General features: G+C 47.2%; 2 protein-coding genes across 3 annotated transcripts in view; both read left to right on the top strand.

Annotated features, from left to right (window-relative positions):
• The window catches only part of LOC137302066 (zona pellucida sperm-binding protein 3-like), a 113469-nt gene that overhangs the window by 2981 nt on the left and 91466 nt on the right, over positions 1–19022 (top strand). The window lies entirely within an intron of this gene.
• The window catches only part of LOC137302063 (CD209 antigen-like protein E), a 45636-nt gene continuing 30041 nt past the window's right edge, over positions 3428–19022 (top strand). The window contains exons 1-3 of one of the 2 annotated variants that reach the window (XM_067971754.1): positions 3428–3642; positions 5170–5361; positions 16409–16670. In XM_067971754.1, coding sequence (XP_067827855.1) covers positions 16583–16670 — 88 coding nt within the window. In that variant the 5' untranslated portion in view covers positions 3428–3642; positions 5170–5361; positions 16409–16582. The remainder of the gene's footprint in view (positions 3643–5169; positions 5362–16408; positions 16671–19022) is intronic. The other variant, XR_010958412.1, reaches the window with a different exon arrangement.

The raw sequence follows: 19022 nt of genomic DNA on the forward strand, positions 1-19022 counted from the left end.
CTCCACAGTTCCTCCTGTTAGTGAAATGGGTTTTAATGGGTCCATATAAGTAGTGGCGGAATTGCTGGTAATAGTGTATCCAGTCCAGAGATGGCTGCAGCAATGGGTGAAGGCTTGCCAGGCCCTCATTGTACAAGTCAATGAACTTTGAAGGGACAGTGGGACTGGCCTGAGGTACTGGTGCCAGCTGGTTGATGGCCCAATCATTCCCTTGGTGCTCTGTGGCTATTGATCAGTTGAATCCCCACACAGGCTCCAAACTCCAGTTAAACTTTCCTGTTTGGAGCTAATTGTCCAAACACCAATAGGATTGAAAGTCAGTGGACTTGGAACTCTCTTCCAAGATTGAAGATCTCTGCCGCTGGTGCAAAGATTCTTCTTTAGTGGGGCTGGGACTCCAGGTAGATTTCAAACGCCCAGTGTAAAGGTTAATGTACACGGGCCAATGATGTGCCCAGTGGGTACAGGCACAGAGTGCGAGGGACAGCGAGCCCAGCGGTTGTGATTTAACTCTGTTGGATTTGAATTTCACCTGTCTTTTGAGAAGACTGAAGTTTCTTTATGTTCAGCTTCTCCTCACGACAGGCCCTCGGGATTGTATTGTAAGTCGTTAGTCCTATTTTCAGATTACATTATTGTTCATTCACTGTATTTGAGGGGTGGTCATAGGAACAGGAGTAGGTCATTTAGCCCCTCGAGCCTGGTCCACCATTCAATGAGATCATGGTTGATCTGTGACATAACTCCATATACCTGCCTTAGTCATATCCCTTACCTTCTTTGCATAACAACAAAATTTTAAGCTGAGATAATAGATTTAACAATTGAGCTAGCATCAACTGCCCTTTGTGGAAGAGTGTTCTTAACTTCTCCCACTCTTTGCGTGGAGAAGTGTCTCTTCACTTCACTCCTGAAAGTCCTGATTCTAAATTTTAGTTTATGTTCCCTGGTCGCTAAACTGGCTGTGTTTTTATAACTTTACAGTGAATTGGGTCCAATCCATGTCTGGGACACCCTTGCCGTGTGAAATACTGAAATTTGTTCATAAAATATTCAGATTAATAAGAGACTGTTTAACTTTACTGAGCTGGGTTTTTCTTTTTGGTAAATCAGACATTCAGGGGGTCGATTAAACAGGATGGGAGCTGTTAGCAGTAAACACCCTCGCTTCAGACAACATTCTTTGGCAGGTGGAAACCACTTCTCCATTTAAATCAAATCATGGTAATATTTTACTTGAGCTATCATCACTGAAGTTTAGTGTTTAAACATAGCAGGAGATCCAGGCTCGTTCTGTTAAAGTAGAATAACAATAAGTTAGTGGGAACTTTTAACAAGAGCAATTCATTTCTGCTCACTGTACACACTGAAGGTGATTTTTCTTCCAGTGGAAACTGCAGTCAGACGGCCCCTCCTCACTTTCACTCTGAGCTTCCTCACACTATTGATAAATAGTGTTCGGAAACTTTAAACCCAATAGATGACAATGCATTCAAGTGTAGTGTCGCTCCATCCTACCCTCTTCTGACTGTTGTCTGATTTACATGTAAACATTTCAGGGAGACTTTACAAAGTGCATACACTGGCCAGGTCACCAGGAGAACTACTTTGGGATATTTTTATAATGTTGCAAAAAAATACCATGTAGAAATGCTTCAAGAATTCATTTTCAATGAAGCTTTGGATCTTACAGGACAGAAACAGGTGACTTTCCTCTCCCCTCATCCAATTTAATGTTCCTCTGTTCCAAGGTCCCTATACTACTCTCATTTAAAATAATTCATGGAGTCTGTCTGAACAACACTTTCAGGCAGAACTCTACATTGTTTCTTCCCTCTCTGTAAAGATTTTTTTTGAACCATAAACATGTATCTTTTGCCATGTCACATTTGACCCGAGAAGTTATAGAATCATAGAAATTTACAGCACAGAAGGAGGCTATTCGGCCCATTGTGTCTGTGCCAGCTGAAAAAGAGCTATCCAGCCTAATCGCACTCTTGGTCTTGGTCCGCAGCCTTGTCGGTGACGGCACTTCAAGTGCACATCCAAGTACTTTTAAAAAGCGATGTGGGTTTCTGCCTCTACCACCCTTTCAGCCAGTAAGGTCCATACCCACACCACCCTCTGGGTGAAAAAATTTATCCCCAGTTCCCCTCGAATCCTTCTACCAATTACTTGAAATATATGCCCCCTGGTTATTGGCCTCTCTGCTGAGGGAAATAGGACCTTAATACCTTTCAAAAAAAATTGTTTATGGGATGTGGGCGTTGCTGGCCAGGGCAGCATTTATTGCCCTTGAGAAGGTGGTGGTGAGCTGCCTTCTTGAAGTGATGCAGCCTGTGTGATCCCCAATAATTTTATACACCTCAATTAAATCCCCCCTCAGCCTCCTCTGTTCCAATGAAAACAACTCCAGCCGATCCAATCCTTCCTCACAGCTAAAATTCTCCACTCCTGGACCATCCTTGTAAATCTCCTCTGGACCCTCTCTGGTCCAATCCCATCTTTCCTGTAATGTGGTGACCTGAACTGGACACGGGTTAAATTTATTAGTCCGCCTGTTCCCACAGGTCCCAGTCGAGTTTCTTCATTCCTTTCCTTGGTTCAATCCGTCATTCACCGATTGGGTTTATGACCGGTCACCACCTCCTGTGATTTCCCCAATTGGCTGCCCCTCTTCTCAGAGATTCTCTCGCTCCACAGACCACCTGCACTCTGTCGGTTCCACCAATCCGGGAAGCTTCACCTGTGATTGGATGAACTCGGTGACCCGGGCCCGTCATGGCGGCGGAATCTCCCACAATGCAGAGCGGCAGAGAAAAGGCCCCATCTGTGAGACAGGCCGCGCTGCACTCTGGGAGAATGTTCGCACATGCGCACATCACCCGCCGGATCAGTGACCGCTTCCTGTTGTGTCGCGAGACAAACTTTCCGTTTTTTCGGTTGAGAACGAGCGGTTTTTATTGTGACGGAAACTGACGTCACTTTTCCTTTGAATCGCGCGGTTTGATTTAAATAAACGGCGCACATGCGCAGTGTGGCGCGTCCCTCTTAAAGGGCCCTGGACCGGCCGAGAGTCCCCGAGCCCGGGGACAGGACCGAGAGACGGGCAATGGGATTAGAGCGGAGGGCGGCCCCGGGGAGGGGGAACTTGCATTTCTCCAGCGCCTGTCACATCCTCAGGACGCCCCAAAGCCTCGCAGCCAATGAGGGGCTTTGGAAATGAGGTCACTGTTGTCATGTGGGCAGCCATTTTGTGCACAGCAAGATCCCACAAACAGCAATGTGATAAATGACCAGATAATCTGTTTATAGGTGTTGGTGGAGGATTAAATATTGGCCAGGACACCGGAGAGAACTCCCCTACTCTTCTTCGTTGCTGGAGGCGACGGGGCGGGGGGAGGGCGGGGGGCCATTGCTGGGGGTGACGGGCGAGGCCTGTGAGCCGCTGCGGCCCTGGGCGGAGAATGGCGACACCCGCCGACTCCAGTCTCACCGCCGACTCCAGTCTTTCGAGTTCGAGGCACCGTTTAACAAAGAAGAGAAAACTTCCGCCAAAACCATGAGGATCCGCGCCTGGGCCCTGACCTTCTGCGGCTCTGCACACGCAGCCTTCGACTGCAGGCTCCTGACAGACATCAGGTATGGGCAGAGCAGCAATCAATAATCAATCACTCAACAAATCACAGCAATCAATCAATAACACCCAACTAATCAATAATCAATCACTCAACAAATCACAGCAATCAATCAATAACACCCAACTAATCAATAATCAATCACTAAACAAATCACAGCAATCAATCAATAACACCCAACTAATCAATAATCAATCACTCAACAAATCACAGCAATCAATCAATAACACCCAACTGATTCACAAGGATGATACCAGAACTGAGAGGATCGAGTTATCAGGAAAGATTGAACAGGCCGGGGCTCTTTTCTCCAGAAAGGAGAAGGCTGAGGGGTGACCTGATCGAGGTCTTTCAGATAATGAAAGGGTTTGATGGGGGAGACGTAGAGAAAATGTTTCCACTTGTGGGGGAGACCAAAACAAGGGGTCATCAATATAAGATCGTCACTAATAAATGTAATTGGGAATTCGGGAGAAACCTCTTTCCCCAAAGAATTGTCAGAATGTGGAACGTGTTACCACAAGGAGTAGTTGAGGCAAATAACATCGATGCATTTAAAGGGCAGCTAAAGAAACACATGAGGGAGAAAGGAATAGCAGGTTATGCTGATCGGGTTCGATGAAGAGGCTCGTATGGAGCACAACCGCCGTCATAGACCAGTTGGGCCGAATGGCCTGTTTCTGTGCTGTACATTCCATGTAATTCTATGTAAATTAACGGCACACATGCGCAGTGTGACCGTCACGCAAACATGGCCGTCACGCGGTGGATGACGCCACAATCCTTTCTGTGGCATCATGGGTCCCGTGATTGGCGGATTCTCACCTGGATTCAGGGTCAGAGGTTACAGACCGTCTCCATCCTCCACTCAGCGCGAAAGAGCCCAGCCTATGAACCCTGACTCGGCCCTGACCCCGGAGATCGGCCCAAGGCCTCTTAAAGGGCCCTGCAGCGGCCTAGATTTGAGAGATGGGAAATGGGATTAGAGGGAAGGGCGGCCCCGGATAGGGGGAGGGGGGATCTTGCATTTCTCCAGCGCCTTTCACATCCTCGTGTCCCAAATCTTCGCAGCCAATCGGGGGCTTTGGAAATAACGTCACTGTTGTAAAGTGGGCTACCATTTCTTGCACAACAAGATCCCACAAACAACAATGTGATAATGACCAGATAGTCTGTTTTAGTGATGTTGGTTGAGGGATAAATATTGGCCAGGACACTGGGGAGAATTCCCCTGCATTTCTTCCAAATAGTGTCATGGGATCTTTTACAGCCACCTGAGAGGGCAAACGGGGCCTCGGTTTAATATTTCATCTGAAAAACGGCACCTCCGACAGTGTAGCACTCCCTCAGTACTGCACTGGAGTGTGAGCCTAGATTTTGTGCTCAGGTCTCTGGAGGGGGGGCTTTAACCCACAACCTTTATGATTCTAGAGTTGAGAGAGTGCTACAAATGAGCCAAGGCCGACACCGAGTACTTCAGAAGGGTCGTTAATTCTTCCGTCGCGTAACACGATGTGACTTTCTTCCACAGGAGAATTCGTGCCTGAACTTCCAGGAGTTTTGAGGAAAACCGCACTGGATTTGAAACAATCTGCTGGAAAATACTTGAGGCCGACTGGAAATCTCTTTGGATGTTCACACGGCCGGGAGGCACCAAGACAATTCAATGAGACTGTGAAGGATGTCAAGTGAAATCAGGGACATGGCGAGCAACGGTGTGAAGGTAACTGGGGGATCCCCAGGGTAATGTCCAGTCTGTTCAGGTGGGCCGTTTAAAAGGAAATGGAAAAGTGCGGGGAGAAAGTTGTCTGGGGACCGGAAACAGAGGGTCCGGGTTAATGGGAGTTGCTGAGATTGGAGAAGGGTTGGAAGTGGTTACCCCAGGGGTCAGTGCTGGGCCCACTTTTATTCTCCGTATTTATGGACTCTTTGGAATTACATAGAATTTACAGCACAGAAACAGGCCATTCGGCTCAACTGGTCTGTGCTGGTGTTTATGCTCCACACGAGCCTCCTCACACCTCTCTTCATCTATCCCTATCTGTATATCCTTCTGTTCCTTTCTCCCTCATGTACTTACTGAGCTTCCCCTTAAAAGCATCTGTGCTATTTGCCTCAACAACTCCATGTGTTAGCAAGTTCCACATTCTAACCACTCTCTGGGTAAATAATTTCCTTCTGAATTCCTTACTGGATTTATTAGTGACTATTTTATTTTCATGGCCCCTAGTTCTGGTCTCCCCCACAAGTGGAAACTTCTTCTCCACCTCGACCCTATCAAACCCTTTCATAATCTTAAAAACCTCTATCAAGTGCACCCCGCCCCCCGACCCCCCAGCCTTCTCCTTTGTAGAGAAAAGAGCCCCAGTCTGTTCACTTTTTCCTGATAGGTGTAACCTCTCATTTCTGGTGGTATCCTAGTAAATCTTTTTTGCACCTTCTCCGGTGCCTCTGTATCATTTTTATATGAACCCAAGTGCCTTGTTTGCTTTTTTAATGCCTTATTAACCTGCTTTGCTACTTTTAATTATTTGTGTCCCTGTACCCCGAAATTCCTTTGCTCCTCTACCCCATTTAGACTCTTATTATCCAAGCAGTATGCGGCCTCCTTATTCTTCCGACCAAAATGTACCACCTCACACTTATCTACATTGAAATTCATTTGCCAATTACACGTCCATTTTGCAAATTTATTAATGGTTTCCTGTATTTTGTCGCAGTCCTCTTCAGTATTAACTGTACCTCCCAATTGGGTGTCGTCAGCAAATTTTGAAATTGTACTCCCGATTCCTGAGTCCAAATCATTTATGCAAATAGTGAACAACAGTGTTCCCAGCACCGATCCCTGTGGAACACCACTTCCCACCTTTTGCCAATCTGAGTAACTACCTTTAATCCCTACTGTCTGTTTTCTGTTTTGTAGCCAGCTTGCTATCCATTCTGCTACCTGTCCCCTGACTCCACAAGCTCTGACCTTGGTCATGAGTCCACTATGCGATACCTTATCGAAGGCCTTTCAAGGTTTTCTTTTTCAGATATTTATTCACTTCCTTTTTAAATTCTGCTTCCCTCGGTGTTTCTGGTCGGACATTCCATTGTCCTAAGAACCCTCTGCATCAAAAAGAAAACCAACCTCTCACTTCATTCTTTTGGTCTTAATTTGATGCCCTCCAGTGGAAATAGATTTCCCTCATTTACTTTATCAAAACCCCCTCATAATTTTGATCCCCACTCTCAGATCTTATTTAAACTTCTCTGCTCTCATCAAAAGTTATGTGAAGACTCTCATCCTTGGGATCATCTTAGTGAATCTCTTCTGCCCCTCTCCATGGCCGCGACATTCTTACTAAAGTAATGCACCAAAAACTGGACACAGTATTCTGACTGTGACCTAACCAATGATTTGTCCAGGTGTAGCATCAACTCTTTCCTTTTATACTCTATGCCCCTATTTATAAATCCTCTGATCCCATGGGGTTTTTTGTAAAACAGCTTTATCAACTTGTCCTCCCACTTTTAAAGATTTGTGTATCTGAATCACTAAATCTCTCTGCTCCTCTACTCCTTTTACAGTTTTACAGTATAGTGTCTATTTCCTCTCCTCATTCTCCTCACCTCACATCTCTTCCCATTAAATTCTATCTCACATCTACCTGCCCAATCTGCTCACCTGTCTGCCTCCTCCTGAAGTTGTTGACAATCCTCTTCGTGGTTAATCTCCCTCCTTATCTTTGTGGCAGCTGCAAATTTTGACATTGTGCCCCCTACACCCAGGTCCAGATCATTTCTATCCACAGATATTGAGAAAAGCAATGGTGCCAACACTGACCCCGGGGATCACCACGGTTTGAACCCTTCCAGTGCAAGAAACATCTGTTAACCACAACTCTCAATTTTCTGTCCTTTACCCATCCCCTCTCTCTCCCTCTCTCTCATTTCTTCTCTCCAACTTCTCATATTTCTATCCCTCAGTTCTCATACACAAACAGACTCTCTTCCCCTTTCCTCTCTTTCATACACACAGACTGTTTCTCTCCCTTGTCTCCCGTATCCTCTCTTTTCCTTTCTCACTCTTGTATACACACACCATGGGGTCAATTTTAGGATGGCCGAGCGGGTGCGTTCGTGGCGGGGGGGTTCCTAAAATTGGGGAATCCCGGAGCAGGTCCGGAGCAGGTCCGGAGCCCGGCTCCAACCTGCCCACTTCTAGTTTCCCCAATGACGCGAATCGGTGCGTGCGCAGCCCCCGCGTGCGGGCCTCCCACCGCCAATTAAAGCCGGCGGGATGACAGTTTAGATAGTTAGGGAGGTACTTGAGGTCGTTGACACACCTCATTGGGAAGAGATTTTAGCAGGGATGTGATTTTGGACTATCCTCAGCGTGTTTCCCATGCTGTGGGAAATACTCCCTGTTGTTGCAGACGTGTTTCAGTCAGCAGCCATTGGGAGATGCAGAGGATTCCTTGACAGTTGGGGGGAATACCTCATTCATTGCAGCAGGGCACTCTGCCACCTCAGACAAAGTTTTGTCTGCCACACCGTTGTATCCACACTCAAAATTATTACATCATACCCTAAACTCTGCTGTCCAAACACATTTACCTACTTTGCGGACCCCCTCACACTCACAGCGTCAGGATGGGGGTGGGGGGTTCCATAGCTGCATTGATCACTCCATTGGAGGACGAGCAACATCACCAGCCTCGCCAGGCACACCATCCACCTCTGCCACATGGAGCTACACAACACAGTGCTGCGCAACAGGCACCTGCACAAAGTAGTCATGCAACTACACAGACACCCACTGTAGGGTGACCGAATGGGTGGCAACAAGGGTGTTTATGGAGAACCTGACGAAAGGGCCTGATTGGACAAGCCAGTCAGGAATGGCCAAGATGTAGCAGTAGTGATGACAATATAATATGTAATGTGAGTTGATCAGAAATCAAATATAAGTAAAAACCATGACAAACCCTCAAACATCCTTGTGCATCCCTTTCATGCTCACGACACGTTTGCCTTATGCTTCCAACTACACATACATGATACATGCCCTGTAGCTGCAGCACAGGTAGTGGCAGGTGGGGCAAGACTGACCGTGAAAGAGATGCATGAGAGGGTGAGTATGAGACAGAGCCATGAGATTGTTTACGGATTGGGTTGAGTGGTAGTGGTGAGATAAATACTGGGGAAGTGAGGAAGTGCATGTAAGATGAGGATGAGGGTTCAGTGGGTGTGAGGAGTATTGTGATTGAGAAGTGTTGGCAGTGCAGAATGAGATGTGGGGTGGGGGCGGTGATTGGCAGACGGAGTGTAGGGGAATGAGTAAGAGTACTCACTTCGGCTGACCTGGTTAGGTCATTGAAGCGCCTCCTGCACTGTATGCGGGTGGGCGATATGTTGGTGGTGCTGGTCACCTCCTCTGCTACCTTGAGCTAGGCCTTCGTGGTGGCAGAGGCAGGCCACTTCCTCCCGTCCGCTGGGTGGAAGATCTCCCTCCTCCTCCTCCTCCTCACCCCATCCAGTAAGATCTGGAGTGAGGCATCGTTAAACCTGGGAGCAGCCTTCCCCCTGGGCCTATTTTCTGCGGCATCAGTCAGTGGAGGATTGCCCCTTTTAAATAGGGCTCCTCCAGCTGACAGCATATGATGCGGGTCCGCAGTCCGCCCACTGTGCAGCTTTCCAGCATGAAACCCAGAAGCCAAGGTAATTGGCTTCAATTTACTTACGATCGCGTGCCAAACCCACATATTTCACTGGGCGGGTTACCCACGCGCCCAGTCGACCCCCCACTGCCAACCCTCCTCCCTCCTAATAGCGAGCCCCATATCTCCCTCCCACCCTACCTCTCAGACTCTCCCTCATCCACATCCAGACTCTCTGAGAGTCTGTCTCAAAGACTCACTCCCTCATACACAGACTCTCTGAGACTCACTATCTCACACTGTTGTACTCAGGTCCTCGGTCTCCTCCTTTATACACAGATTCTCTCTACCATATCTTGCACAGACACCTAGGGGGTTGATTTTAAACCCCAAGAATCGGCCGGTTGGGGACTGGTGCGAGTTGAAAATAGTTGTGTTTTTGGGTCGCCACCGCAAAATTTTCGGACTTTGCATCCCCAATGGGAAGCCTGTACTTTTACACGCTGACGCTAAACCCAGAAATAAAGCCGAGTTGCGGTCATGACCCAAAAAACTACTTTCAACTCCCACCCGCCCACAACCCACCCGTTCTTGGGGTTTAAAATCACCTCTTTCATACACCCTGACTTGTTCTCCCCTTCGCTCTGACACACAAGCTCTCTGTCCCTTCTTTCACTCATACACTCTCTCCCCTTCTCTCAGATTCTGCCTCCTCTTTTCTCTCTCACACACAGACTCACTCCACCAATTCCATTGTACACACAGACTCTCTCTCTCCACCAATTCCATTATACACACAGACTCTCCACCAATTCCATTATACACACAGACTCTCTCTCCACCAATTCCATTATACACACAGACTCTCTCTCCACCAATTCCATTATACACACAGACTCTCTCTCCACCAATTCCATTATACACACAGACTCTCTCTCCGCCAATTCCATTATACACACAGACTCTCTCTCTCCACCAATTCCATTATACACACAGACTCTCTCTCCACCAATTCCATTATACACACAGACTCTCTCTCCACCAATTCCATTATACACACAGACTCTCTCTCCACCAATTCCATTATACACACAGACTCTCTCTCTCCACCAATTCCATTATACACACAGACTCTCTCTCCACCAATTCCATTATACACACAGACTCTCTCTCCACCAATTCCATTATACACACAGACTCTCTCTCCACCAATTCCATTATACACACAGACTCTCTCTCCACCAATTCCATTATACACACAGACTCTCTCTCCACCAATTCCATTATACACACAGACTCTCTCTCTCCACCAATTCCATTACACACACAGACTCTCTCTCCACCAATTCCATTACACACACAGACTCTCTCTCCACCAATTCCATTATACACACAGACTCTCTCTCCACCAATTCCATTATACACACAGACTCTCTCTCCACCAATTCCATTATACACACAGACTCTCTCTCCACCAATTCCATTATACACACAGACTCTCTCTCCACCAATTCCATTATACACACAGACTCTCTCTCCACCAATTCCATTATACACACAGACTCTCTCTCCACCAATTCCATTATACACACAGACTCTCTCTCCACCAATTCCATTATACACACAGACTCTCTCTCCACCAATTCCATTATACACACAGACTCTCTCTCTCCACCAATTCCATTACACACACAGACTCTCTCTCCACCAATTCCATTACACACACAGACTCTCTCTCCACCAATTCCATTATACACACAGACTCTCTCTCCACCAATTCCATTATACACACAGACTCTCTCTCCACCAATTCCATTATACACACAGACTCTCTCTCCACCAATTCCATTATACACACAGACTCTCTCTCCACCAATTCCATTATACACACAGACTCTCTCTCCACCAATTCCATTATACACACAGACTCTCTCTCCACCAATTCCATTATACACACAGACTCTCTCTCCACCAATTCCATTATACACACAGACTCTCTCTCCACCAATTCCATTATACACACAGACTCTCTCTCCACCAATTCCATTATACACACAGACTCTCTCTCCACCAATTCCATTATACACACAGACTCTCTCTCCACCAATTCCATTATACACACAGACTCTCTCTCCACCAATACCATTATACACACAGACTCTCTCTCCATCTTTTCTGTTACCTGTGCCCATCTCTCCCGCAACCCCAGGACCCGATGGTTTCCATCCCAGTGTAGGTGAGGAAATTGTTGATGCTTCAAGATCTTTCAAAACTCTCTTGATTCAGGAATTGTTCCCTTGGATTGGAAAACTGCCAATATAACTCCATTGTTTAAGGGTAGGGGAAATAAACTAGGAAGTTACAGACCTATTAGTCTAACGTCAGTAGTGGGGAAGTTACTAGAATCTCTTGTTAGGGACAGAGTGACTGAGCATTTGAACAAATATGAGCTGATCGGAGAAAGCCAGCATGGATTTGTAAAGGGTAAGTCATGTTTAATGAACCGAGTTGAGTTTTTTGAGGCGGTAACAAAAGTGGTCGATAAAGGAGTATCTATTGATATTTAAATAGACTTCCAGAAGGCATTCGACAAGGTTCCACATAAGAGAAAGTTAACTGAAGTGAGAGCGCATGGAATTGGTGGCAACTCATTGGCTTGGATCGGGAATTGGTCAGGAGGTGGCAGACAGAGGAGGGATAATGGGTATGTGCTCAAATTGTCAGGATGTGACTAGTGATGTCACCCAGGGATCTGTACTGGGGCCTCAGCTTTTCATTGTATTTATAAATGACTTGGATGAAGGAATAGAGAGCCGTATATCTAAGTTTGCTGACGGCAGTAAGTTAGGTCGCACTAAATAGAGCAGATGGGAACAGAAAGTTGCAAAAGGACATTGATAGATTAAGTGAGTGGGAAAAACGGTGGCAGATGGAATTCAACGTGGGAAAGTACAGGCTCATCAACTTTGACCCTAAGAAAGATAGATCAGAGTATTATCTGAATGGTGAGAAGCTCGGAACTGTGGATGGGCAGAGAGATATAGGGATCCAAGTGCGAAAATCAATAAAATTTAGTGGACAGGTATTAAAAATAATGTAAATGTTTGCCTTTATCTCAAGAGGGCTGGAATGCAAAGGGTTGGAAGTTATGTTATAGCTGTCGAGTGCCATGGTTAGACCCCATCTGGAGGACTGCATTCAGCTCTGGGCAGCGCACCTCGAGAAGGATGTATTGACCTTGGAGAGGGTGCAGCACAGATTCAGAATGATACCGGGGCTAAAAGGGTTAATATTGAGGACAGGTTATATTGATTAGGCCTGTATTCCCTTGAGTACAGAAGATTAAGGGGTGATCTAATTGAGGTGTTCACGATGATCAAAGGAGTTGATAGGGTAGATAGAGAGAAAGTATTTCCTCTGGTGGGGGGCGGGGCAGACGGGGAGTCCAGAACAAGGGGGCATAACCTTAAAATTAGAGGTAGGCCGTACAGGGCTGATGTCAGAAATGACTTCTTCACATCAAGGGCGGTGGAAATATGGAACACTCTCCACCAAAAAGATGTTGAGATTGATAGATTTTTGTTCGGCAAAGGTATTAAAGGTTAGGGAACTAAGGCTGGTTGATGGAGTTAAGATACAGATCAGCTATGATCGAATTGAAAGGCTTGAGGGGCTGAATGGCCTACTCCTGTTACTATGTCCCATGTTTGAATCCCTCCAATCAGGTTTCCACTCCTGCCACAGCACTGAAACAGCCCTCAGCAAAGTCACAAATGACATCCTCTGTGACTGTGACCGTGGTGAACTATCCCTCCTCATCCTGCTCGACCTGCCTACAGCCTATGACACAGTTGGCCACACCATCCTCCTCCAATGCCTCTCTTCCGTTGTCCAGCTGGGTGGGACTGCCATCGTCTGGTTCCATACCTATCTATCCAGTCATAGCCAGGGAATCGCCTGCAATGGCTTCTCTTCCCGTTCTTGAACCGTTACCTCTAGAGTCCCCCAAGGATCTATCATTGGCCCCCTCCTGTTTCTCATCTTCATGCTGCCCATCGGTGACATCAACTGAAAACACAGTGTCAGATTCCCCATGTAGAACTGACGATGCCCAGCTCTTTCTCATTGAATCACAAAATCATACATTGGTTACAGCACAGAAGGAGGCTATTTGGCCCATCGAGCCCGTGCTGACTCTTTGTAAGAGCAATCCAGTTCGTCCCATTCTCCTGCTCTTTCCCCGCAGCCCTGCAAATTTTTCCCTTCAAGTATTTATCGAATTCCTTTTTTGAAAGCCACGATTGAAAGGGCTTCCAACACCCTTCCAGGCAGCGCATTCCAGGTCATAGCTGCTTAAGAAAGTTTTTCCTCATGTCGCCTTTGGTTCTTTTGCCGATCACCTTAAATCTGTGTCCTCTCTTCTGGACCCTTCCGCCATTGGGAATTGTTTCTCTTTATTTACTTTGTCTAAACCCTTCATGATTTTGAACACTTCTATCAAATCTCCTCTCCACCTTCTTTGTTCCAAGGAGAGCAAACCCAGCTTCTCCAGTCTATTGATGTAACTAAAGCCCCTCATCCCTGGAACCATTCAAGTAAATCTTCTCTGCACCCTCTCTAAGGCCTTTACAGCCTTCCTAAAGTTCAGTGGACAAATGGGCTCGATTTTCGCACCCGTGATCGGGTGCATTCGTGGCGGGGGGGGCTGCGGAAATCGGGGATTCCTGGGGCGGGTCTGGAGCCCGGCTCCAACCCACTTCCGGGTTCCCCAGTGACGCGCTGACATGCCCACGCAGCACCCGCATGTGGGACTCCCGCCAGCAATTAAAGCCGGCGGGGTGCCATTTAAAGTACTTAAACAGGTACTTCAGGTCATTTACAGACCTGATTGACCTGATATTTTAGGAGGGATGGGATTTTGAAATTAACTGAGACTGTTTCCCGTACTGGGGGAAACACTCCCAGTTCAAATGGACGTGTTGCAGCCATCAGCCTGTGGCAGCTGCAAAGGTCCATTTGACAGGTGAGGGGGGAGACCCTCACTCATTGTAGGAGGCCACTCTGTCACTTTGGACAAAGTTTGGCCTCCACCACCCTCCTCCTAACAATAAAATTCACCAACTTGCACACTTACCCCGGTGTCCAGACACATTTACCGACCTTGCGGACCCCCTCAAATGTACATCTTCCAGCTGTGGGGCCGCCGTAGCTGCAGTCATGACCTCCTCGGAGGGCGAACAGCATCACCAGCCACGCCATCCACCTCTGACACGTGGAGCTCCACAACACAGTGCTGTGACACATCCACTTGCACAGCAGGAGGGAGGGCAACCGCAGAGATAGATGCGTCGCAGAGAGCACTACCCTCGCCACGGGGTCCACAGACCGAGGCTCAGCTTCCTGGACCTCTCTGAGCAGCAGTGCACACGGAGGCTCAGAGTCACTCGACATCTGCAGCCTCCTTCATGCCGAGCTGCTCCTGGCTGGCCCGAGCACCATCTTCTTACCTGTCGCTGTCAAAGTCACCACTGCCCTCAACAACTTCTCCTCCGCATCTTTCCAGGGTGCCACCGGGGACATCGCCGACATCTCTCAGTCATCTGCACAAAAGAGCCCTGCAAATACACCTACACCCAATCTGCAGTGACACAATGGGTGGCATCAGTTGTGGGTCTTAGTGATCCTCAGGAAAGGGCATTATTGCACACACCAGACAAGATTCGCAAAGACGTGGCAGTAATGGTGACAATGTAATATAATATGTTATATGAGTTGATCAGAAATTAAATATCGGTAAACACCTTGACAAACCCTCAAACACCCTTGTGCATCCCCTTCATGCTCACGACACGTTTGCCTTACGCTTCCTACTGCACATATGTGATGCATGCCCTGTGGCTGCAGCTCAGGTAGTGGCAGGTTGAGTGAAGCTGACCGTGAAAGAGATGCACGAGAGGGTGAGTATGAGATAGAGCCATGATATTGTATGAGGATTGGGTTGAGTGGTAGTGGCGGGATGAGTACTGGGAGGTGAGTAAGTGCAGGTAAGATGAGGATGAGGTTTGAGTGGGTGTGAGGGGTGATGTGACAGAGTAGTGTTGGCTGTGCAGAAGGAGATGTGGGGTGGGGGCGGTGATGTGGCAGACAGAGGGGAGGGGAATGAGTAAGTGTACTCATTTCGGCCGGCCTACTGAGGTCATTGGAGCGCCTCCTGCACTGTATGCAGGTGTGCGATTTGTTGGTGGTGCTGGTGACCTCCTCTGCCACCTCGAGCCAGGCCTTCCTGGTGGCAGAAGCAGGCTGCTTCCTCCCGCCCGCCGTGGGGAAGATCTCTGTCCTCCCCCTCCTCCCCACCCCATCCATTGATACCTGGAGTGAAGCATCATTAAACTGGGAGCTGCCTTCCCCCTGGGCTGCTCCATGCTGTAATTTTTTCTATTTTCTGCAGCATCAGTCAGTGGAGGATTGCCCCTTTAAATAGAGCTCCTCCAGCTGACAGACCTTGCTGCGCATGCGCAGTCCGCCCGACGCGCAGCTTTGCAGTGGGAAACCTGTGAGCACAGGTAAGTGGCTCCAATTAGCCTGCGATTCCGTGCAGAGCACACTGATTTCACCGGGTGCGTTACCCACGCGCTCAGTCGACCCCCCGCTGAGAACCCGCCGCCCTCCTAATATCGAGCCCAATACTCCAGTTGTGGCCGAACCAGTGTTTCATAAAGGTTCAACTTAACTTTCTTGCTTTTGTGCTCTATGCCTCTATTTATATGTTAATGAGGAGTCCATGTTTGGCTGCACGGACGCCATGAAACCCACCACCGTGAAACCGACAACTGGTGTTTACGCAGCGGGGTGGGGACACGTTCCCCATTACTTGATTTTTAACCCCCAATCCCCAGACCCTCTTCCGCCGGTCGTGGGAGGGTGGGCGGGGGGTTTAATATCGAGGCCAATAGAACTGTATATCGGGCGGGGCCTGGAACGGGCGATAAAAACCAGACCGCTGGTTTTGAGCCACCGCTCAAGTAAAATTCTCCCCCCATGATGTTTATAATGAAGTAAAATCTAATAATTATAACCGTGTTCTGTTATAATTCAATGAAACAAAACTGATCTCTGCTGCAACAGATGTTCGAGACACTTGTAAAACCTCCAAAAACCCGTCACATCTTCAGCATAGGAGAGAAAAGGAGAAATAGTGAAACCCGCCTCTGACTAACGTCCAATCCTGTCTGACACTGTTCACTATCACACCGCCCCTCAACAATACAGCTTCACAGATGCTGCAGGCTGATCGGCGGAATGGAAGCTCATGGAATTGATGCAGAACTGAGGTTCTCTCAATCTTCTCTGAAGCAACAACTCCCAGCACCTTCTCCCAGCAATGCAGGTACCTGACCCACCTGTTCAGTCAATAGTAACGTAGCTTTAATGTGACCAGGCTGTTATTTTAGTTTCACTGTGATGCTCTGCGGACAGGAATGTCCCATTTTATTTCTCACCTTTTGAACTCGTGCCAGTTTATCTCTGAGATTCTTGAGAGTGTCGGAGTGGCACCGAAGTCACAAAGGGCCACGGAGGTTCCAGGTCGGAAGCCTGTTCTCCTCAGAGTTTGCTGATCCGGGACACGGTCCTGACAGCGAAATACTAAGGATCCGAGGGCTCTCGTTTTAGGGAGGAGGGTGAGCGAGGATTGGAGCTGTGGGTTTGCCATCCAGTTACTCTGGCAGGAAACAGTGGGTGAGAGGCCCTAATGGGAGCTGCATTGGACGGGATTCCCTCAGGCTTAAATATCCAGACAACGCTCACTGACCGGCTCCTACAGGAAGAATGACCGCTCGGGCCAGCGACCAGAAACATCACCGATGTCACTAAAACAATGTTCAGATCTGATTGAACTGAGGGTAAAGGAGGGGAGTTTTTGGTGGGGAGGAGATTTTTAGGCACATCATGGATTTTTCTATCCCCATATGTATTTGTTTATATATAGTGTGTGTCTATGGTAACTCAACCTGGCATTATATTTCGAGCAGTGCTAACTCTCAGTGAGCCAAAGCATACTGTTGTCCTCCTGTAACCTTCCATGGCCTTTGTTCATTTCGGCACTCCCAGGATCAGTAGCACTAGCCTTTGGTGACTGATGTGAACCTTATCCTGTTCAACGTTGCGTTTTGAATGTTAATTATATGCAGAACCAGGAACCATAACTGTTGTGGTCTGCAGTGACTTCCTGATTTGACTACATGGTCATGGTTTGGAACAGAAGTTTCCTGAGCATCAGGAGAACAAAGGGAAGTTGTAACATAGTTACTGTGAAGGTTTTATTTTTTTCCTTACCAGCTGCTGATTATTTCACGACTGATTCATTAAAATTCAAATTTTGCAAATAAGAATTGATCAAAGATACTGTTACGGCCCTGGAAAGGGATGGTGTGTTTGAGGTTTCAAAGACAGAATCTATTTGGCGAGAGATAAGGAACAATAGAGGAGTTGTCACACTGCTGGGTGTTTACTGTAGACCACCAAATAGTGGGAAGGAGATGGAGCAAATTTCAGATAGATGTTAAAGCAATAGAGTAGTGATAATGGGGGAATTCAATTATCCTATCATAGGCTGGGGAAAAAACAGTATAAAGGGCAAAGAGGGGAAGGAATTCCTGAAATGTGTAAAAGATAACTTTCTTGTATGTTTCCAGTGCAATGAGGAAGGAAGCAGTGCTGGATCTAGTTCTGGGGAATAAAGTGGGGCAAGTGGAGCAAGTTTCAGTAAGAGAGCATTTGGGAAACTGTCATCACAATATTATTAGGTTTAGAGTAGCTATGGAAAAGGACAAGGAAAAACGAATGGTGAAAATACTCAAGTGGAAGAGGGTGAATTTCAGTGAGTTGAAAATGGATCTGTCCCAGGTGGATTGGAAACAAAGATTGGCAGGTAAAACAGTAAATGAGCAATGGGAAATCTTCAAAGGTGAGATAGTTCGGGTACAGAATGGATGCATTTCAATGAGGGGGGAAGGAAGGGCATCCAAAACCAGAGCTCCCTGGGTGACTAAAGAAATAGAGGTTAAAAGGAAACAGAAAAGGGAGGCATATGATAAATGTCAGGTTCACAATACAGTAGAGAATGAAGTTGAATACAAAGAGAGCAGAGGAGAACTGAAAAAGGAAATAAGAGGGGCAAAGATAATATTTGAGGAAAGATTAGCGGGAAACATAAACACATAAAGAGCAAATGTATAGTCAAAGGAAAGGTGGGGCTGATTAAGGACCGAAAATTAAATTTTCTTGTGGAGTCAGAGGGAATGACTGATGTACTAAATAAATACTTTGCATCTGGATTCACCAAAGAAGAGGATGGTGCCAATGTTACAGTGAAGGAGGAGGGCTAGAAGAATTAGATCGGATAAAAATAGATAAAGACGAGGTACTTAAAAGTTTGGCAGCGCCCAAGGTAGAAAAGTCACCTGGTCCGGATGGAATGCATCCTAGGTTGCTGAAGGAAGTAAGGGTGGAAATAGCAGAGGCTCTGGCCACAATCTGTCAATCCTTCTTGGATATGGGAATGGTACCAGAAAGACTGGAGGGTTGTAAATGTTACACCCCTTTTCAAAAAAGGGGAGAGAGGTAAACCCGCTAGCTACAGGCCAGTCAGCCTCAAGTCTGTGGTGGTGAGACGTTTAGAGACAATAACCCGAGACAAAGTTAACTGTCACTTGGAAGAACATGGGTTACAGTTCCATTC

The sequence above is a fragment of the Heptranchias perlo genome, chromosome 35, assembly GCF_035084215.1.
Source record: "Heptranchias perlo isolate sHepPer1 chromosome 35, sHepPer1.hap1, whole genome shotgun sequence".
In the NCBI taxonomy this organism is placed as follows: domain Eukaryota; kingdom Metazoa; phylum Chordata; class Chondrichthyes; order Hexanchiformes; family Hexanchidae; genus Heptranchias; species Heptranchias perlo.